Genomic DNA, 23686 nt, shown 5'->3' with positions numbered 1-23686 from the left:
AGTGTTTTGAGATACATTTAAAAACCCCTAGAGGTCCACCCGGAGATGTACTTTAGGGGTTCAGCTCATGACCAAAGAAATCTCAAAAGGGGGTTGACTACAGCTTATTTAACATTTGCTGGTTTACAGCATCAACTTAGTTTTTTAGATGCTGCAGTGTATACTGTGAAAGACCTATGGACAGGTAATGGAAGGCTGCCCTGGGAAACTGATCTCCATTCTTCCATCAGAAGGGCTTAAATCTGATATAAGGCAAGTCACGTAAACTAAATAGGTATCATATGTTCCTCCTGTTTAGAGAGACTGCATTCAGATTTAAGTATGACCTCACAATGAAGGTATAAAATATGAACTCAAGTTTCAAGTTCTCCAAAATATCTGGTTCTACGTATCTAAGCACTGAGCAAGAGAATCACAGAGTACCGCTGTTTCTACTTCTCTAGGTCTGTTTCCTATCTTGAAAACCACTATCATAGCTCTCATGCACAGGGAAGTTGAAAAAATGCAACTTGGAAATTACCAACACCGTAAGAAAAAGCACTAAAACCAGTTCCTTCCCAACAAAACTTCCATGACTTATTACAAAGAAGCAGTCATTGAGAAACTGAATCTTACTGAGAAACAAAATACTATTTGACATGGTAGAGGTTTTGAATTTTTGTTACACATATCAGATAGAAATTACATCCTACCCCACACCTACACTTCCTCACTATTATCATCCCTATAGCTCAACTCACCAAAGACAGTGAAGGAGCTAGGAATTCACCCTTCAACAATTCTCTCACTACCCACTTTCCCACTCTGCAAGTTCCCTAAAAGACACATTCATGGAGATAAATACAGGAGGAGAAATTTTCCTGTGCAGCTAAAGCCAATTTAACAGACCACTGCTGTGAAAGAGTGGTCCTGTTCACTGTCTCCTCAATCCTCCCCTTGAGTCAGCTCTAGCACTTTTGTGAGCTAGCAATGAGCCAATATAGCTCATTAGTAAGAAAAAACACAGCCATCCCAGCAAAAGCAAATAATCAGAACACAAAACCACAATGATATGTTGGTGTAATGAGCCAAATCAGCTCATCAAGGCACCAAATGAACACCAGTATTGGTAAAATAAAAGGGCCAGAAACACTGGAAGAGAGGAAAATGGCATTGTATTGTGTTTTGAACTAGCAGAGAAAAAAGCTACAGATGCTTAGTGACAGCTCCAGTAATGCTTCTGCTTGTTCTGCAGTGGTAACAAGAATCAAGAGCTTGGACTTACATGACAGGTGCCCGGAAGATGTTAGTATGAACAAAACCCATGGTTAATAAGATCACCTCTGTCTTTTTCCCAGAAATAATCTTTTTATTATAGTACTGAAATAAAACAGGTAGCTTCAAGGATGACTCCTACTTGTCACCCTCAGATCACAGTAAAATAGCCATCATTTCTACTGATGAGACTCTTCTGAAATGGCCTTACTGCTTTTATGCTCTTGCAATCTCCCAGTTTTTATAAAGTCAATGGAAGATGACATGAACAGTTCCTTGACAGTCGAAAGGATTTTTTACTGTTGTTCTTTCTCCTTGTGGTTGTTTTACCCTCTCACTTTCTACCTTTCTTTCACTCCCGCAGTCTCGGGCTGGAACATGCTAAAAAGCATCTACTTGGAGCTGCATTAATGAACAAAAAGGTAGTCTAACCTCTTGCAGAGCGCAGGACGAGTTTGCAGCGAAGATAATGGGGCTATCTGGCAGGCCATCAGCAACAGACACCAGACCACTGGACAAAGGAGTCTTTGTTTCCCTGTCCCTTGGTTTCCCTACTTCTTGTACCTACATTCCTAACCTTCCTCGACAGCCTGTGCAATCCCAGAACCCCCCGTTAGATTCATAGGACAGAGAGAAACGCCTGTGACACAACACATGCCTACAGCTGAACAGGAAGTGAGTTCAGCTGCAACAGTTCACACCGAGCTCTCTCCAAGGCTGTACAGAAGAGAATGCACACTTCTGTAATTCACCTGGGGGGTATTTCTTCTCAAGTGGAGCAGTTCCACAGCTCTGCTTTAACAGCTTCTGTCTCAAGCACAACTTTTAATTGGTGAAGAGGCTGGAAAAGCATGACTAAGGCAAAGAAAAAAATCTACCACAGTTCTGTATGCCAGCTTACAGGCTTTTTCCTCCTTAAAACTGCAACAGTAAGACTGCAACAAAAGGGAGGTTGGGTTAAAGAACTGTGTGCTGCCATATATCAGTGAAAGACTGCTCACTTAAAAAGCAAGTTTGAGACACACTTTTCGGTGAGGAGCTGTTCCTTTGGCCTGTGCACTGTGACAAACGACAGCGGTTTAAACACGTTCATCTTCACTGGAAATATCAAATCCTTGAAATCCACTGGCAAAGCTCACATCTCATACCTATGAACAGGGCAGCCCACACAGAAAGCAGGTGTGTTCTACAACCAGTCGCTTCCCTAACAAAGCACCTCAAGGTTTGTCAGGATTAACATCAGATCAGCAATGCTAGTGGCTTCTGTGAGACTCAATACTGCAAAAACTGCAAAACAGTCTGCTCTCCTCTCCCAGCAGTATTTTTAGAATTTCTTATAAATAACCAGGTAGAAAGCAACATTAGTTGTTATAAGTGGAGACAATCCTAGTCCCTATGAATGAACATGTGCTATCTTTGCTTCTCTCTGCTCCCTGAAAGACTTTTACCTCATTAATTGCATATTAACCACGACTTCAGGAACAAAGTATGGGACATGGAAAGGAAATCTTTACAACTAGGCAATTTACTGAGAAAGATCTAGATATGAACTAAATGAAGCAAATGACACAAACCTTTTCTCCCTTTTCCAGCTCAAGCAACAATTTATGAGCAACCACTGAATACATACTGGGCAGCTTAATAAAGCGTAAAAACCTTTTCTGCTGGGGTGTACTATAAATTCCTGGGCTGCCCGATATGTAACACGAGGCACATTCTGATGTTAAGTCAGGAACATCCATATCTCGTGTTACGCATCTGGGCAGCAACAGGGTAGTGCAACAACAAACTTCACTCAAATGCAAATCAAAGCTGGATCTAAAGCACTTTGACCCAAGAGGTTCAATATTAGTGAATCATAATTTGCAATGTTAACAGGTACTGAAGGCTGTCAGGCTCCCAAAACAACAGCTTTATAAAGCTGAAGTATTACAGTGATGGAAGTGGTAGAAACGGCCAGCCCCTCATTAGGTGAACCTCTGACATTATGTCTTCCTCCAGCAAGTGACCCAGATCTTACCGAAAGCCTAAGACAAGGGCCATGCCCTCTGAATACCCATCCACTTACTGCTCGCTGTGCGAGGCGAGGCAGACACACGGAGGGGGAAAAAGAAACCCCTAAAACCAAACAATGAAATAAAATGCCACGCAACTGCAAATTTGCATTTTAATACCGCTTCCTGTAGTCTCACCGCTACCTTCACAATACCTCAATTACGCCGCAGGGTCTATTTACCCAGGGGGCAAAACTTCGGCTGCACTGGGGCGTCTCGGCCCGGGTTAATACCTACCTTACCCTGATGCTGAAAAAGAGCGGCTCCGCAGGGCCGCTCTCCCGCCCCCCATAAAAAAAAAAAAAAAAAACAAACCCCAAAACCAAACAAAAACCAAAAAACCCAACCCACCAAAAAGCCCACGAAAACCAGAAAAACGAAAAAAACTCCCAAACCTCAAAATGCCAACAAAACCCACAAAAAAACCCTCAAAAAACAAAACAACCCCCGCCAACAGCTTTTTTTTTTTTTTTCCTTCCTTCGAAGAAGGCACAGGAGCACAAGTTGAGGCGCACACCCTGCGCTACAGCATCACGGCCGCCCCCAGACCCCGACCCGACCCGGCCCGGGCACGGCGGCCCCGGCAGCCGCCCCGCACACGCCCAGCACCGCTGCCCGGCTCTGCCCGGCCCCGCCGGCTCACAAAGCACCGGCGCCGCGGAGCCCCCGCCCGCCGCAGGACGCGGCCCGGCAGCCGGTGCGCGGCGGGGGACGCGCGGAAGGAGGCGGTGGCGGCGGGGAAGGGCGGCCCGGCGGCCGCACGCCCCTACCTTGGCTTTCTCCAGGGGGCTGAAGCGCAGCTGGTGCACGAAGGGGCTCCGCGGCGGCGGCCCGCGCTCCCGGCTGCCGCCCGCGCAGCATCCCCGGCCGCGGCCGCTCAACTTCATGGCGGGGCAGGACAACGGGCGGAGGCGGCGCGGGAGAGGGCGCGGGCTGCGAGCGGCGGCCGCCGGTCCCGGGTAGCGGCGGCGCCGGGCGGGAGCGCGGAGTGCGGGCGGCACCGGCGGCCGGAGCGCTCCCCGTTGAACGCCGGCCCCCGCCCTCCTGGCCGCCCGCGCATGCGCCCTGTGCGCCGGCTACAGCGGCTCTGCTGCGCGCCGGTTTCCGCGTCGGGTGGGAATGGGAAGCGCCCGGGAATGGGAAGCGGCGGCGCGGTGGGCGCGCGCCCTCCTTCCCTCCGCCCACCTACCCACCCTTGGAGCGTCCCCCTCGGGCATGCCGGGAGCGCGGCCCCGCCCGGCGGCGTGAGGGGCGCCGCCCGCCCGCTCCCGGGGGGTCGCGTCGGCGCCGCATCCACCGCGGGAGGAGGGGGAATGTGGCGGGGGCGGCTGCGGGGACCTGCCGGCGCCTCGCTCGAAGCCCCGAACGGGGGTTCCGCCGGGCGTACGGCAGCGGAGGGGAATTTAGAGAAAAAGTGGAAGGCGGAGGGGCGAGGGGAGTTGCTCCGGGCTGGAGATGGGTCTGAGGGGCCGCGGCTGTCACGGAGCGCGCGTCGGCGGTGCTGGATGAGCATCGCCGCCGTACCTGGGAGAAGCCAGGTGTTGTGCTGGCATCACGTGGCTGGAGTCGGTGAGGTCCGTGGGGAAAGCCCTGTTCCAAGCAAACCTAGACAGTTTTTAATGAAGTCTGGCTAATTTGCACTGTGGGGATCTTGGCAGAGTTGGCTGAGGAAGTCGCTAAGTTTGGGGTTTCATAAATCTTTAAATGGAAAGTAAGTTATTGAGAAGTAAAGAAAATCGTTCGTGTTCTGTCCGTTTTCAAAGGACCAAGCTGGATGTCCTGTACTGTTCCTGACTGTTTTAACATAAAGCACAGGCAAAACAGTAGAAAAAGATACGAAAATAGTTCGATAAAGAAATAAGTAAGATATCCACAATGTCGATCACCTCGACTTATAAAACAGTTCTGATAGCCTTATTCAGTCACACAGGTAAATTGATACACAGGTAAATTGATAAAAGTAACTGCAGAAACATCACGTTTTTTAATCTAGTAGGTTTAGAACTGCGAAATGGTCTCTGAGTCTTTTGGTTAATACCATATGTACTTCTAATGGCTAATGCCGTTGAACAATGAATGTGTCAAATGGAGAAATAGTTTTTGACTTCTGAAAGATCAGAAGAGTCTTCATGGTTTTGGGGTGTGCAAGTTTCTGCAGGCTCAGCATTTTCAAGGTTTTAACCAGAGATCCAAAATAAACTCACTGCTAGTAAAATCTATGGATGTGCCTCTCATTTGTTTTGCCTTCAAACTACTACAATGTGCTAAATGGTAACTTAGTAAACTGCTGTGAGAGCAACTGCAACGTCATCTGGACTGCTTAGTAAAATTAACACTTTCAAACAGCCAAACGCACAGGCCAAATTTACTGCCAATTTTTCCAGGAATACAAGCCATGTCTCTGGAATGAGAGCCTATATCTTAGAAAAAATTGTATAAAAAATCATGTTAAGCAAACTGTTATGGGTAGGGTGCAATGTGTCCAGTCTGGCTGTTGGATGTACAACCAGCATCACAGTCTGTACTAATGGGAACTGATAGTAGAACAAGGTGTGTGGCTCTTGACGTTAAAGATCAAGCGGTGCAGGAAAGACCTGCCAGAACTTTGTAGCACTGGAGGAAGTCTCTTATAATGGTATGTTCTGAACACTTACCATTTTGTTAAAAAGATCTGCAAGATTTGCTGTGCTAAAGCTTTTTAAAATGGTAGAAAAGAACAGAAAAGAAGAATCAGTAGTCAGGAGCTGAGATAATGTAATGCAAATATAATGGTTTTAATCACAGACAAGCTCCTTATTTAAGTTTGGGACTGGTAGTAAGACTTACTGGCTTGTGGTCAGAGTATGTGATTCAATGATCCCTTTTAACCTTAAATTCTCTAAAGTATTTTAGCTGCATTCCAAACAATTTGGCTGCCCTCACCTTTTTTCCCTCTCCAGTGACTTCAAGCCAGTTGCTAGTTCAGCCAAATGGGGCTGATTTCAGTAATGAACGACAGATTTTTTGCAGAATGAAGGAGAGACACTCTCTAAGAGGGCCCACATGCCACGTAGCCAGGGAGGAGTTTGTTGCAGCTTCCCTCAGGCATCTTCCAGGCTCTTCAGTTTGTAAAAGCTATCCTGCAGGTCAGCAAGGAGGAGGTGGTGGCCACTGGCCACTGGCCACATGGCCCATCAGAGCGCTCCAGATCATGCCCTTCTTCCCCAGCTGGTAGGTGTAGGACACAAGGTACAATGAGGGTGTTAGAACAGGTTCAGCTGTGAGATGTAATCAGGCTTCTTTATTTCTGCTGGTTGTGTTTTATTTGATTTCTAAAGCCAGCTTCCAAAAATGATTTATTATTATTATTATTAGATTTTATTATTATTATTGTTATTATTGCACCAGAGCTTTTGGTATTTGTAGTGTCTTCCTCAGTTTTAAAACCTACTGAAGTATTAGGCACCTGCCTTGTCCTTTGGCTCTTAGGCTTTTGCTATTAGAGCACTTGCTCTGTATTACTGAGTGAATTCTAACTTTTTATTACTGCTTTAATGGGTTTAGTCAATTATTTTCTAATTAGCACATTAACACCTGACAGAGTTCCCAGGACACTTTGTAGTTTTATAGAACTCACTTGTTCAGTAGGGATACTGTTCCATGAATTGTAATTTGATAACCATCACCTGGCTTGTTTTAGAGGCTATATGTACATATGTGTCGACTACTAGGATGTTAAGGGGTGCTGTTCAGGTTTCTGGTTCTCATTTGTTCAAAATTCTGCTGTGATCAGTATAACTGAAGACAGATATCTTAAAATATTTACAGCCTAGCAGTCTTAAGCTTGCAGGAATGTGTTACCCTATCTCTGTAGTCCCTTTAATCTGAAATTGTAAAAAGATGAATGTAAGCCCTGTTTCTTGCGTAATAAAATTTGTGCAGTGAAGGAACTGAGCATGAGCCCTGGCATAGGGGCAGTCCTGTGGCAGGACTTGAATGGGAAAGACAGGCTAGGAATCTGAAAGCAAACCAGTTTGGCACTTAATGAAGAGAGGGTTGAAGGGACCAGTCTGCATGGCAGGGCAGAGTCAGTCACACACAACAGTACTGCTTGCTTTGTAGTAAACTGGAAAATTTATTTGAATCCATCCATCCAGAGACATATGATAAAAAACTTGCTCCTGGAATTTTATTATATGACCCTAGGAGGATAGGGTTAAGACTCTGCAAGCTTGCATAAAAAAGGGTCAGTAATTTATACTTGCAATACACAGAACCATAGAATTATTAAAAAAATGGATCATTTTTGTGAATTAATTTGAAGTTTGAATAAAGTGTGTCTGTAGTATTGGGGTTTGATTGCTACTTTTTTGTGCAAATCACTAAAGAGGCATAACTGTGATGTTGCTTTCAAGGCTGGCATGTGCTACATAACAGCTAATATGGACTTACAGGGACATAAGAAGAGGTGATGAATTTATTGCAAGATTTATGGAATCTACCTTGCGTCACAAGATGAGAAAATGTGTGATACATTATGTTGGATGCAAGTGTATTGTGGTTCAGTTGGAAAAGGAAATGTTGAAGTTGACTATCATGAAAATAAATTGCAGTAAGCTCTCAAATAATCTCCTCAGGGAAACTGTGGAACCTGAAGCCATTAAAACGAGACTGCACAACCATCTAAGAGCCATTCTACCCTGAAAAAGCTCTAATTGGTCCTTTCTGTCATTCATTTATATGATTTATAGGGAGCTGTATAAATAAGAGGACTCATGCATAAAAAGCATACAAATATTATGAAATCTGCTTCTGTGAGCCTTGAAGTAGGAAAAGGAGTATTCAATATTTAACAGCTAACCTGAAGTGGGTTTCTTGAAAATAAATCAAATAAGTGTTCGTAAAAAGCAAATATATTGACCGCAGCCCTGAACTTTATTTCAAAATTTAAAAAAACATAAAAATTCTTGCCTGGGAAAGTCCTTGCTTTGATTTTTATGATGGTCCTTGACCTTGACGGCCATTTGGTAGAATCGGCTGATACCTATTCAAGCATGATTCTGGTACCCTTCCACCCTCAAAACAATTTTTCTACAGTTGATTTCACATGTTCTGTAGGGGGTTTTTTTAATTTTTCTTTCTCTATTTTTTTGCTTATGGCTTTCATCATAAATCGATTCTGTATTTAAACTAGGAAAGGTTTAAAAAAAAATTGTAAAAATGAAGTATTTTATGAAGGGAAAAGGCATAAAAGTTCATGTTGAATTACCAGAAGCAGTACAAATTTTTGCAATGAAAATGCACTAACATTTTTCTTCTGATTTGTGAAGAAATACAGAATCCATCTGACTTTCTGGAACAGGAAAGGAATGGCTGGAATTAGTGGCAATCTATGGGAAGAAGAGCAGTTTCTTCCTTTGGTAGAAAAAAAGAGAAAAGTTAGAAAGCAAAAGAGACCTCCCTCATTCATAAATTATTAGGAAACATAGCATAACGTAATTCAGAGTTTTCAAGAAATAATTGTTCTCTTGATACCTATGTTCCACCTCAGGATTCACAGCATTATAGTTCACACGACCTTGGCTTCAGCATTGCAAAGAAACTCTTTAGTTCCCCCTGATGATGGCCTCTCAGTAGTGGGGCAGGAGCAGGCTGATGTTTTAGGTGTCACAGGCTCTGCCAGGTGCTGAGCTCTCCACGCTTGGTGCACAAATCCTGGCCCTGCAGACTACTGGAAATACCCAACCTTATGAGAGTGAGTGAATTTAAGGTGCAGTGTGTGTTGATTTCATCCTTTCTCCATTGAGGAAAAGAAATTTTGGTCAGCAGGAGCCTTGCTCACCTCATTCAAAGGCTGATTTAAGACTGCAACAAATGGCTATGCAATTTGAGATCTGCTTCATAATTGATCAATAGTATCCCAGTTTGTCCCATATATTTTTTTTCTCTCTTATTTTTGTTAAAGTGAAACACAGAGAAAGGTGTCCATACTAGTTCTGGTAATATCTTAGAGACATTTAAAAGTATTTGGTTCTTTAGGGATGGTTTTGATCTAGACTGAACTTCTTTCTGTTCCTACTTGGAAAACCACATCGTTGTAAATAACTACACACACAAGGTGTAGGAAGAGTAAAACAGAGCACAGATAAAGGGAACTACATGCAAAATAAAGTGGCAAATATTTTCAGTGCATCACTATGATTGTAGCCCTCTATATATGTGTTCATTTCTTTCTCATGTTCATATATTCTTCTCTCTCTGAATGTCTTGGCTGAAAACATTTTGTTTCTAGTTCTGTCAGGAAAGTGCAATCCTCAGGAAATGAAACAGTATGCCCCTGACATAGGATAATCTTGGAAGGCAGGGAATGAAATCCTTGACTTCTTATCTGTGCCTTCTCAGGTACATCTGTGATTTGCAAGTAGACTGTACATGCTCACCAAATTCTACAGATGTACTTATGCTCAAAAGAAGGAGTATTTCTCTGCCCCCATGTAAATCCCATGCCTCGGTATATAGCAGCTAAAGCTCCATGACTGTCATGATAATTTCTGCAAGTTAGGACACTGATTAAATACTTCCCGTCCTCCAGATCACATTATATGAAGTAGATAAGAACATCTTAAGCTTTCTGAATATTCCACTTGTGTCTTTGTGCAAATATTGCCAAATCTTATGAAAATACCTTTTGAATTCCAACATATTTGAACTGTAGTTTGCACTTCTTCCCTTCCACCCACTTCTTATGATTTCTCATTTCTAAGTTATTGTACTTGTTTACAGAGGTTTTGTATTAGGCAACCTTTATTTAAGGAGTGCTACATTAACATTATTCAGAAGAGGAGGAAAACAGTATCCAAAGATTATTCACATAACAAATAGTCATAGAGATTGCTGATAAGATGAATCAAATTCATATAAATGATATCACCAGAAGCAGCATTCATGAAATTAATACCATGATCCAACTGCATCCAATACTATTTTCCAATCACATGAATTCTTAGTTTAATTTTTCTGAAATAGTATGATACTCAATATATTTTAAATATTTATTTACTATAAGCTAATAACACGGGCTAAATATGCAAAGCATAATATATAAACATTTTATGCTTTTGGAAATGTAAATAGGATGACCTGCCAAAAGATCCCTGGGCAAAAATGTCCAGATTCAATCTGTTGCCTTGGATTTTAGGGAGGCAAAATCACAGCCCGAAGCCAAAAGAAGCCCACGTGGGAGTCACAGTGGTGCCAGCAGCCTTATGCTCAGCTCGTGCCCCTGCCAGCTCCCTGGCAGCTGCAGCCCTCAGATGGAATGGGGCAAGGCAGAAACAGATGCCCATATCTTTCATACCTGTATATTCTCCACACTCTGCTGGGGAAAGGAGTGTGTGTGTGTGTGTGTGTGTGTGTGTGTATGGATGTTGCTGGAGAGAGCAGGGATACACTAAGTGCTCTCCAAATACTGATGGGTGCAGAGATCTCCCATAGGGTCAGTAAAGTCCAGGGGTCATGTGAAAATACAAAATATAGCTGTGCCACGGTGAGTGTTTTTGGCTTCCACAAGTATGAAGCACAAACGGCTGCACCTGTGTGTCTGCAAGTCAGGGTAGCCCAGAGGCAGGACAGGACACAGGGTCAGCAGACAGTGTAGCCAGGAGAAGCAAGTAAGATGATAAAGAACTGCCAAATACAGATACACTGCTTCAGGATGTGTCATGGACTGTGTTATCCAGTGGAATAACCCATCTAAATCTAAGCATATTAAGTTCTTCAGTGAGTTTATTAATGTGGGCTAGCACCATCTGTTTGTCGATGCAGGGCATTTTATCTCTCATTAACATGATGCAGCAGTTAAATTTAGATAGGCTCTTCTGTGAGCTCAAAATTACTTAGCTGTTCTTCATGCAATGAACAATTTCTTGGTTCTGGAGAATAGAGTGGTTAGTTAATATGACTGATTGTACCTAACTTTTCTACAGCTTTTCTTAAATTCAAGATCATCTTGCCAATTAGAAGACGATTCTTTGAATAGAACATTTTGTGTTAGTAACATTTCAAAAGAAATATTTTACAACAGTGAGCCATGATGACAAACAATCAGGTTGACTATACAGAGTGCATTAATTTGATGTGGAAGTTTTAAACCCTGTCAAGTAGTAAGTGTCACTTGAAATGGTTCAGCTGTAAATTGCACAATCCTGTTCTATACTAATCTTATATTGATTAGATTTTAACACTTTTCATTGGCTTTTGCCAAAAGGTAATTGATTTTTTTATGTCTATTGTGTAAAGTGGAAAAGGATGGCACTAAGTATCCAGTTTTCAGTTTGCAGGAGCTCCCTGCTAGTGACTTTTGATTCATTCGTACTGTGCTATTGCTGGCTGGATCAGATAGTTTTCCCAGAACTTTGATAAGGATGGATAGATCTCAGAAAATCTACTCAGTGGCAGAGAAGGATAGTCATAGTGATGGTCCATAGAGCAGCCCCTGTAAAACAGTATGTCTTACACAAGCTTTAAGCTCTTCTGTGTGACTTCACACAACTCCACCCACAACCACCAGTAAGCACAGGTCAGCCAGCAGAGGATTTGCAAAGGGAGCAGGGAAGATTATTGCCCCTGTGTCTTGCTGACAGCAGAGAGCTCATCACTTGCGTTCCCCAGGAGACACAGGTAGTTGCATTGCCTGCCTGGTGGCTGTAGCCCCTCAGCAGAGCAACACTGTGTCCTTTGATTCATGTCCTGTAATTCTCTGGCTCACATCACAGTGAGCCAGAGACAAAGGAAACAGTATTCAGAGATGATAAATTTATTAAGAGGGCAAGGAGATCATCATCCCAGAATCAGCTGATCCTCCCTACACAATGTTCAGGCTCCAACTCATGTCACAAGCATGCATTAACATGGCTCTCCTGTTTGGATTGAGCATGGGACAGTCCTTTGCAACTTGAGTGAAATTGTTACCAGAGGATCACAGCCTCATAAAGGACACCAGTGTTTAAGTGAGGTTTCAGCCAGAAAACAAAAAAATATTCTGTAGTCTGGAAAAAAACCAACTGACTGGTGATAAAATTGGTGTCTGATGTATCCTGTAGGATTCATAATTACAGGCACTTAAGTAGATTGCCAGTGGTAGATGACTCTAACCCCGCAGAAAACAAGATCATAACAAGATCCAGTGACTGGAAAAGAAGCTAAAAGCATCCATATTCAAATTAATTTGGAGAGGAGCAGTTTTGGGAAAAGGCTGGTGAAAAAAATAAACATTCAAAGGTTTCCTTTCAGATGCTTACATTTCTCGCATTAGCTGTTGTACTAAATATTTTCAGTCTTTCTTAATAGAATTAGAAATAATGCAAAAGTCACTGTCTGGGACTTGGGGTCAGAAGTTTTAGAAATCAGTTTAGATGATCATGTGGTGTTCTGCTTGAATAGTCATTGCTCCAGAAGTGGACTTTACCTCTTTGACTAGTGAGTTAAACTAATGAACTGCACAGAAAATCTGCCAGCAGGCAAGGACTTGGGCAATGGTTGCAGTCACCATCAGCGACAAAAAGCAAAGTGTGACAGGTAGCCAAGCTGAAACATATTTCAAGGCTCATCTGCCCTAAAAATCTCTAGTTCACTATCTTTAGCACGGGTGAGACTGTTTTTGTTGCGTGAAGTGTTTGTGAAGGTCAGGGAATGGCAATGACTTAAAAGGAGGTTTCTCAGAAAACATCCTTTTCTTCAGATACAGTCCTGCTATAGTGTAAAGCAATTTTCCCCCTCATTTGTAACTACTCTTTGCGATTTTTCAGAAAGCTTGACAAAAGTTTATGCCCCTGCTTGTGTCTCTTTTGAACCATTAGCTCACTGTCTTCTGATGTCTGATGTGATGAAGAGAATCTTTTATACTGCTTTTCAAAACTGAACCATTCCAGAGTCCACAGTCCATGAGTGCACTCTTAGCTTGGTTTTCTCCCTTGTGATGAATGTCACTTTTTTAGTTATTGGCTTATTCTATGACTTGCAAGAAATATAGTTCAGTATCTTCCTGCTCAGTTTAGCAGAAGCTTGAAGCTTTGCAACTGCATCATATTTATAAAAATATTATTATTATTATTATTATTATTATTATTATTATTATTATTATTATTATTAATAATAATAATAATATTCATGCACACAGATGCATACACTATACTTTCAGTTCTTGGTCTCACATCATTTACTCTATAGGAACTGGTTACATGCAGGTAATTTGTTGCCACGGGCCAAATACAAAAATTATAGTTTCATATCTCCTTTCAAAAGATACAAGTCAGTTAACCCACGGTGTCTTGTGTTCTTCTGTGAACCCCCCAAACCTCTGTTACGCTGGCATGTTACTCTTCTTCACTCAAGACTGCTGCTTAAGGCTCTTTCCTCATAGAAAAGAGCCCAAAGAGGGTCAACTTCACTGTATTTTGCAGTAAAGATGCATTGACACATTGTACAGTAGGCATTTATTTTATTGGTAAATTTTTTTAGCCAGTCTTTATATTCTGCCACGTTTAATCTTAAGTCATGGAGTGTGCAGCTTTTGTTAACTAATTCAAAACTGGTTTTTATCCATTACCATTTAAGTTGGGGCAGTGTTATTCTGTAGCAATGAATGAAGGAGCTGAATTCTACATCTGCATGTGGAAACTCCTGACAGGAGGAGATTCCAGAAAGGGTAGCACAGAGCATGTCTATCCTTCTTTGATGCGTTTCAAGTAACTGCCAATTCCAGTTAGCTGGCAGCAGTCATCAAAGAGGTTGCAAACCCATCTTCATTGACCTGCTAGTCATGGGAGGAGGTTGCCTGGCCCTTGAGAGCACTTTTAACTTCGGAAAAGCGTGGTAGGTCCGCATCATATTTTCATCACAGGCTCTTCAAACCACGGTGAATCAATCCAACAAGTGTATGTCTGGTGGAAGAAGACATGTCAGAGAGCCTGATGGCTTCATAAGTAATGGAATGGGTCCAAGGACTTCTGCTCTGTAATAGAGACCAATGTTGTCTCAAAACCCCTTTGAAAATTGAACATAAGACGCCCCCGTTTGCCACAATTGAAGGTGTTTTATTGCCACCTCTGCAAGCAGAAATACGCTGTTGTTAAAGTGGTTTCAATACCTTTTCTGTTCCGTTGGACAAGAGAATGCAGCCTAAATATTTCTGTGTGGGACATATGCTGGAAAGGACATCAGCAACACTCTGGCCACTACTATCACTTCTTGCTCTGCCAGCTGGTCTATAAGGTAGCACTGGGGCATGGGGCAGGAGAAAAGACAGGCAAAGGAGGAGACAGTAGTGAGGGCCATAAATCTGGAAAAGGATGTGTAGCTGTTTTTATTTTGGGTGATGTCCTGAACACTCAATGTCCATGGTGATTCCCTGTAAGGAATCATTACCAGGTGCAGAGGTGTGCAGTCTGTAGCATGGAGTCAAGGTTCAAGATGGTAAGGCAAAGTGGGCTTCCCGCATCAGTCACAGAGTTTCACAGAAGGGACATCTGCAGTTCAGACTTTCAACAGCTCTGCCTCTCTTTCTTCTCTATGTCTTGCTCACCCAGAATAGGTTAAATGGATCTGTCAGACTCAGCCTCATATTTCTCATTTGCCTGTCAGTACAGATTTCACTGTTGGTCAGCCTAGGGCCATAGCCAGCCATTCTTCTCTTCTAACAAAGTAATTATTAAAGGGATTTGAAGCCTAGAGAGGAAAACAAACTGTCCTTCTCTATTAAGAGTGATAAACCAGTCTTACTGTAACTAGACTTTTCTGTAACTGTCAAACAGAGAAGTATTCTTTCCATGAGAAAAATCAGTGTATTGAATACATGAGTCTCACCAGCAGCCCACATGACTATGTGGTCTTTCCAAAAGCATTGCAGCACAGTGTACTGCTCCTTCATGATGGCAGTGTGGACTACTGTCACAACAACTGGTTTATCAGTACTGTTCCACTGGCAGCAATTCTAAGTGGTGATCTTCCAGATGTCACAGGAAAATCTTACATCCTGAAGAGAATTCTCACTTAAGTGGACTGTGGCAGTACACTTCTGACACAAAAAGTGTGATGGTGCTGCCAGCTGCTGGGCTGTTCCACCCACCAGAGGAAGCTGTTTTGAGCCAAAGAGAGGCAGTTTTTGGGGAGAAAAAAAAAAAAAAAAAAAAAAAAAAAAAAAAAAAAAAAAGTCTTTGGGAAGACTTCATAGTCTGCTCAGTTTTAGCTTCTTCCATCTTATAATGCACATTAACCCAACTCTGCTGCACACCACTGCTATCTTGGACTGAACTATGTCTGTATTTTTGGTTCTGTACTAATTCTTAACTTTCTTTTCCTATCTTGGGAAATGATGGTACTCAGACACTTTTAAAGTGGACAGATTTGAACTTTTTGAATCTCTCATTGGGAGATACTTTTTCTTATCTTTGATCATTTCTGCAACTCCTCTCTGAAATGCCTGCAGTATTTCAATATCCTTCTATGTATGTTGCTATTCTGAGGGGGCTGATGAAAAAGCTGCTCTGCTACCAGATGGAAGAGCTTACAAGATAAGGTATCAGTAAGTGTTAGCCAAGTCAATAGAATTAATGCCTCTTGGTGGATGAGGAGAGGTGATGTGGATCTACACTGCGGTATCTGCCAATGGAATAGCAAAAGTGAGTGTCTGTGAAGAGCATTATTTAGGATTTTATTTTCTTTTTTTACCTGTCAGAAATGAAGAAGATGGTAACCCTTATAGAAATAGTGGAGGAGATAAAAAGAATAGCAGAATGAAGATGATCAGATAAAGAACTTGCATAATAAATGCATATTGATATTTTTTCCTAAAGCAGCTTTCTGAGAGATGGGGTTTCTGCACGAACCTGTTTTGCAGAAAATGTTTTAAGAGGCATCTTTATAGGCTTTGTGAAATTTTGTGGCTGAAGACTGGGGCAGTCTCTGTGGTGAGAAGAGTGGAACATGAGAATGAAATGGAAAATATGCTTGTGAGTACTTAGCAGATGTGAGGAGAGAGCAAAATTACTGCAGCCTAGGGATCTAGGAATGTGGATTGAGATCTGCAAGATGCCACTTCGTGTTTGTTGGTTCACCAGCTCATGAAATAGCTTGTTCCTCCCATCACAATGCAGCAGGTTAGTCAGTTTATGGCTTTCCCAAGGCTAGGAGCACCACCTAGCGGAAACCTGTGCTGATCCAGCAAATAAACCTGTTCTTACAGGACAACTGATTTTGTCTTTACGTTAGAAGTATATACAAGTATATATATATATATACTTCCTTTTGTCTCTACAAGCACAGGAGAGAAATTCAACTCTAACATCACAAATCAAATGAATTACAGAAGTGTTTCTATTCTATCCTCATTCCTGTTGAGCCACTGTTGCTACCAATTTTTGTGGCCATCATAAAAATATAGTATCACTTTAGACAGTCCTTTCTTTTTAAGTGCTGTGGATTCCCCACTGCTATACTTAGTATTTGGTGTTTTCATGTTCATATTACAGTGCTCAGTGTCCTCACTAGTTCCCTTTGAGTCAGTTTATGTACCTGTAAATATCTGAACTATGACAGAGGGGTGCAGAAGGGTCTGGTATAAGGGTAGAGTCTGTATTCCATGAAAAATCAGGGCAACAGAAGACCATAATAGGAATTGAAAATTATCTCTAGAAATAAACAGTTATCTTTTAAATTCCTATGCTTTATCTGTAGTAAGTTTTGACATCAAACTCTCAAAGCTACCTCCTGAAGTATGTACTTTCTAACATTCTATGAGAATAATTTTGCACTGAGGGATAAAATATAAATAAGTGGATGAACTACTTCAGTCTAGAAAAGAGCTGTATGAATGTATGGAAAAAATATGATAAAAATCCCACGATTTTTTAGTGTTTTCTCATAACGTGGTGAGTGGAGCCCTTTCAGTGAAGGTGCCAAGTGACCTATTAAAAGTAACAAAGATGAAGTGCCTTTATACATGGTTTCTAAACAGAGTTTACAATTATTGCTGCAAGATAATACGGAGACTACAAACCCATGGGATGAAGCATGCTTTTGGAGGACAAGCCTGATGGGGCTGTCAAACTCAGCAGTTTAGCTGCAGCCATGGAAATCTCCCAGCTGCTGCTAACTGGAAGCTGGTAGGACATATCAGTCTTTAGAGCAGAGGAGCTGCTGGTCTGGTACGGGTCATGGGCTAGCTAATCCATTATCCTGTCTCCAACAGTGTCCAAAAGCCTGTGACTTGGGAACAATAAAAGCAAATCTATAAAATAATTTCCTTTTAAAACTTCCCCAGCTGAGGGTATTTCTTGAATCTGCTGTGGGCTCTTTTGCAACACTTCGGACCTTTTAAGTGCTCCTGCAGACTCTGAGGCCCATCACACTTCTTGAAGCTGCAGCCTCTTAAACAAGGAGTTTCTCGTCTCTCTATCTGCCATGTGGTGAGCCACTTCCTTTTGTTTGTTTTGAACATGGCTGCTACTAAATGAATTTTATGGGTTTTGCTTCTGTACTGGACAAGACAGGGAACAATCAGTCTCTTTTCCATTCAGGGTATTGCAAAACCACTCACTGTGAGGCCTTGCTGTCCCCACATGTTAGAGGAGAACTGCTCCCAAGCTCTAACTCTCCTTGGTGCACAAGGGCATGATTAAATTCCAGCTGATTCAGGGGGTGTTTTCTTATCTGCAACATAAGGCAGACTGCTTGGGGCTACTGTGGTCATTTTCTCTCCTCTTCTTCTTCCCTGATCCTGCTCCTGGCTGCAGGCTCCTGCCTCCTTGTATCAACATCAATGCAGTTCAAGAGCTCTGCCTGTGATAGTACTGGGATGCTTTGAGTTGCATTGCTTGCATTTTCAGCATTGGAAGTGTGGTGCAGGGATCCCTGCATTGGATTTTCTCAGAATGGGCTGAGACAAAACCAAATGGGCTTTAAATAAAAAAGCACAGGTTGCCCAGGGCCATGTCTCAGGTCAGAAACTCTTTTAACACCTGAGAGAACTCTGCAGTTGCTTTGCCTTCTACCACAGAGCCTGCTGAGTGTGGGGTCCTGGGAAGAGGGCTGGGGGTGCACAGGCTGCCAGAAAGGCAGTGTGTCCCAATGGCTCAGAGCATGTTCCTGGGGCCAAGTAAAATAAATCTGCCTTTGCAGAGGGCTCAGTCATCCCACACTTAAACAAGCAGGATGTTACAACATTTCTCCATTTTGCCATCTCTTTACAAATTGGGTAACTGCTACGATCAAATAAATTAGGTTTTCACTAACCAAGAAAAGCTTCTAGACCAAGAAGTTTGCTTGAGACAGGCTGGAAACTTCATCACTGAAATTTATATAATCTTTTTTTTATTTTTTTTTATTTTTTTTTGCTTTGCTTTGCTTCTCTGTTGCTCTTCCAGACCCTTTCTTCCCATAAAATCGCCTTCCAGCAATTTGTTTCCTTCCAGTTTTATGGGTTTGCTTTGCTGTTCTGTATGCAGCATAAAAGAGTGTGTTAAGGATGGGAAAGTCTGTCTCTTGGTGAATTTGGTGTATCCACATCATTGATGTTGTTGCAGCTGAGTTGGCTGTCTTGGGAATGGAGTAGTGCTATTTGAAATAGCAGCTGCTTTTGTCTGAGCCTCCAACCTTGTATCTATGAATTGTGCCTGTGGCAGCAAAATTAATGGCTAACATAAAAGAAGAAATAGAAAGCAGGTGGCCTCTTGAAAAAACAGCCAGAGCTGCAGGACCACATTTGTACTACAGAGCACATCATCACCCATGCATTTTCTTTACCCGAAGTATTTTTTGTAGCCCTTTTCTGTAACCTTACTCCCTACTTGACCTACAGTCCTCCCAGAGGCCCATCCATCAGCCTGGGGAACTTGATATTAAAGTATAATTAAGATTAATTCATTCAGACCCCAGTAAAAAGACTGCAAAACCCTGCAATGCTGCACTTGTCTGTTCATTTATATTTACTGTTCAGATGCTTTTATTTATAAATACAATTGAGTCATGAAAACCCCTGTTCTTGAAAGAAGGAGGTGCCATCATGCAAGGCGACATATAGTTGAAGTCTGCATCTTCCTTTCTAATTACAGTGAGTGATGCCACTGTTGATTAATCTCTGTGTTTCACTAAACTTGATCAAATACACTAAAAATCCCTTTTTCAGAGAGGAATTGGAGGCACAGATATCAGGGGGAGCTATGACCCAGCTTCCTAATATCTCCATTTTTTTAGCAGATCTGCAGTCTGATCCACTACACCAGAGGATCCTTCCCTAACAGTGGCACAAAATATGAACCTTATATTTTAAAAAACTTTTAAAAACCCCTGCCTTTTAAGATAGGCAAAGGGAGCTACCTAGGAGTTCTTATGTGACTAAAAGCTGATAGACTGGGCAATCCATCTGAATGGGTGATTAATTCACCCAAGTCTACATTTTGTGATACACACTGATACTACAGAACAATTTATTTGTAACATTTTGTAAGTACTAAAATTAATGTTGTATGAATTTGTCATTTCAACAGAAAAGTTATAGATTTTGTGTATTATAATTTCATCTTGTTAATGTAAAAGAAGGAATTTTGATTTCACTGGCCTCTTGGGAAGCAAAAAAATAGTGTATCTAATTATCTGAACACTCAGGAACATAAAAGAATAGCAAGTGGTGAAATTACAAATCTATTGGAACAACTCCATGTTTTCTGATTAAACTCTATTTCTGGTGGCTCTCAGCAATCATGTTCCTCCTATGTTCATAGTAATTGCATGTGTCAAAGCTGAGGCCTTGTGTAAACTGTACCAAATGAGTTACAATTTTAATTTAGAAGGAGATAACTGTATTTGCCCCTGCAGGCAGATTGCATCGGGTCAGAAGTTTAAAAACGAATAAGAAAGAGAGTAGGGAGGAGGCTGGAGGGCCTCCAGGTTAATAATAAGTAGAAAATCTAATAAGGCTTTCATTACAACAGTTGAATTTTAGGGGAGGGAAGGGAAGAAAAAAAGCAATTTGCAAACATGAAGCCAAACTCTGTTACTTGCATGATATCCATGTGTAAGAGTGCACATTTCTAACTGTATGTGGGTATGTTTGCCGTGGTTAAGAACTATTTCTGTATTGTATAGGTAAAGGCTACCATGCACTTTACCTCTATACTAAACTGATGAAAAAAATTTTGAAAAAAAAGTTTTCAAAAATTGCAAGCTCTCAAAACCAAGTCGATTTTTACTATTTAAAAATAACTTCTCAATCTCTATAATTGCATTATCTTACAGATTGCTTTTGGCCTAAGAAATACAGGAGATGGTTTTCTTAATGTTATATTGCATTTTTAAAAGGTTAGTGTCCTCATGAAGAACAAAGTATTTTTTTCAATCTAAAATCTTCTTTTTTTATTTTAAATTTTTATTTAGGCTATTAGAAATATGTTTGAATATGGCTATGAAGCTACACTAATTCTGTGTATATTTGAAAGCAATCACTTTAGCAATGATTAGATACTGTTAATAATTTTACTTAGTACTGGGATATGAAGATTGTTTTTGCCTAACCTTCCGTGCAGAAGACCAGGCAGACTCCAAGGTTGTTTGAAAAGAATGAGGTCTTACTACTGCTTATAATTAAGACTTAATTTAATTTGTCCACAGCCTTGCAAAACTTTCCCTTTAAGGAGCCTGCTTCAAGCTGATTCTGTGTTTGTGCATGTTTGATTTTCACCTTAAATAGTCCGGTCATTTCCCAGAGTGATATTACAAGAAGAAGCCTGTTTTGTACCTGTTAACATTTTCTTTATGATTACTTCATTACAAAGCTGTACTTCCTTTGTGATTCAGTGCAAGATAGAATTATAGAAGGGTTTGGATTAGAAGGGACCTTAAAGGTTATTCAGTTCCAACCTCCCTGCCCATGGCAGGGACACCTTCCACTATAGCAGATTGCTCAGAGATCCATCCAGGCTGACAATGAGCACTTCCAGGGATGGGGCATCCACAGCTTCTCTGGGTAACCTGTGCCAGTGCCTCACAACCCTCAGAGTAAAGAATTTTTTCCTAATATCTAATCTTTAACCTTTCAGTTTAAAGCCATTTCCTCTTGTTCTGTCAGTCCATGCCCCTGTAAAAACCCCATCTCCAACTTTCTTGCAGGCCACCTTTAGGTACTGAAAGGTCCTGTAAGACCTCCCCAAAGCCTTCCATTCTCCAGGCTGAATAGCCCCAGTTCTCTCAGCCTGGCTTCATTACAGTGGCTTTGCAGCCCTCTGGTCATTTTCATGACCCTCCTCTCGACTCACTCCAATAGGTCCATGTCTTTGCTCTGCTAGGGGCCCCAGAGCTGGACTCAGTACTTCAGGTGGCATCCCAGGAGAGTGGAATAGGGGGGAAATCACCTCCCTTCAACTGCTGGCCATGCTACTTTTGATGCAGCTCAAGATGTGGTTAATTTGAATAGTTAATTTGAAGACCATGAGAGATGGATAATCAGTGACTTCCTCTATTACCATTTTTCAGAGGTAAAATACCCTCCCCTTTAAAATATTCTGCCTGTTTAATAATGGGGATGGCAAGTTTTAGCTTTCAACCTTGTTGTTGGTGCACTTTACACTGCTGGTTTCAAAAACTTCTTAATACTTGTATTAGCATTTTTCCCTTATAGAGATGATTATTCTGTGTAATTGTCTCTCAGTCTTCTGGTTGATTTGTTAAAGTGATTGAGGTCTTAAAGTTTTTCTCTCTCTATTCTTAGAGGCAATTCTTGCAGTTTGTGAATATTTTTGAACCTTTGAAGCATCTGCACATACCCTACAAATGACAGTGCAATACTTTCACTACATTTCTTTGTTTAGAAGGAAGTGTGGTCCTTGTGATTCTTTATTATCCATTTTAAGAATCTCTTAAAAAATGTTTTCTGCTCTCACTTCAGTTTGAGGTCTCTTGCTCACAGGTAACAGATCTCCCTGGTCTTTTTCAGCCCCAGCACAAAAAAGTCACCTCTTCTGCAAGGTCCAGAACTTCCATGCATGCTGCAGATGAATCTTGTGGCTGTATTGGACCCACTGCTCTATGACAGTGTTTTGGGCTGTCAGAATTCTGAGCAAGACCATTCAGTTAAGACATGCAATGTTTTATTAAGAACCTTAGTACTGAACTCACGTGTTTGGGGTTTGGTGGGTTTATTTTTGTGGGTTTATTTGTTTTTTTCTTCCCCCCCCATTCTATTAACTTTTGTTATTTCTTCATTTTTTGTTAGAGTAACCCAAATGATCTTCTGCATGTAGGAACACTGTACGTAAGAAACAGAATCTGCAAGGAATACAAGACACAGTAACATCATTCTTCTCCCCACAAATCAACTTCATGCATCTTCTTTTTTTGCTCAGGCTGGGAACTCAGGAGGATTGCACACAGTTACTAGGACATTTCCTTTTTTTAAAAAAGCAGGTCTTCATTATAGTGAGGTCAGATCTTTCATGTGCCGAATGTGAAACTTCAAAGACATGTTGGATCAGTAATTATTCCAAAATGCTAAAAAATTTTCCAGAAACTAATATATATAGTTTGGATTATAGTCTTCATTCGAGTTTTCTTTGACTTGTATAGGTCAGCTATGATTACAAATTTGAAAAAGCCTATGGAAAATCGATAACTGAGCACATCTCCCGCCAGCATATTTGGATAAATATATCACAACATATTTACTTATCATGTCTATTTATTTTTTGGTTTTATGTGTCACTTTTGAGCAGGATGACCTAACAGTCCATCAAGAATACTAAAGTCTATAACTTAATAGTTTGAAATTGATTGTGGTACTGATTTAGTATTTGAAGAAGGAGGTGAAGACAGTAAACAATGTGGGCAGACTTCAGCTCATTCTCAGAGAGAAGCTTTAATGTAGTTTTGTGCCAAAATGAGCCACAGATGTAAATGTGCTCATGCATTTTAGATAAAGGAAAGTATTATTCAAACTGAGGGGAGTAAAATCAATTACAGGTTGTATGTTCCTTAGCAAACAGTTCTATCATTTCCAATTCAGTCTCCTATAAAATAATTCCTAGGATAACTTCTCCCTGGCTGAAGGCAGATGGAAATATTTTAGTGTTTTGACAAACAAAACTAGTTCACAGTAGAGTTTCCTGCAGTGTTTTGTAGAGTGGTGGATTTTGCTAAAGCAATATTGGTTCCACAGAAAAATTTCCACTCTCCAATATCTCGAGAAAAAATCTGTCCTTTTTTGCTCAAAAGAAAAATTGCCTTTAATATGAGAGTCAACATAAATTTATATAATCAGTTTAGTGTGAAGTATTCAAAACCAGAATTACGTGACAAATTACAGCTTTGCTGTTTCTCTTGGAGTTTCAAAATTACATAATTAAATGTTTATCCTG

The 23686-nt window shown here is 41.3% G+C and overlaps 1 protein-coding gene across 1 annotated transcript in view; it reads right to left on the bottom strand.

The window, feature by feature from the left end:
- The window catches only part of LPCAT1 (lysophosphatidylcholine acyltransferase 1), a 65696-nt gene extending 61347 nt beyond the window's left edge, over positions 1-4349 (bottom strand). The window contains exon 1 of the mRNA XM_066184989.1: positions 4079-4349. Within this exon, the coding sequence (XP_066041086.1) occupies positions 4079-4195 (117 nt within the window). The 5' untranslated portion in view covers positions 4196-4349. The remainder of the gene's footprint in view (positions 1-4078) is intronic.
- Between the last annotated feature and the right edge of the window lie 19337 nt (positions 4350-23686).

Source organism: Chamaea fasciata, unplaced genomic scaffold (genome assembly GCF_029207755.1).
Source record: "Chamaea fasciata isolate MVZ Bird 193981 ecotype frontalis unplaced genomic scaffold, bChaFas1.0.hap1 SCAF_1, whole genome shotgun sequence".
NCBI classification, from domain to species: Eukaryota; Metazoa; Chordata; class Aves; order Passeriformes; family Sylviidae; genus Chamaea; species Chamaea fasciata.
Note: the sequence above shows the minus strand (reverse complement) of the source record. Positions and strands in the feature narration are given on the sequence as shown.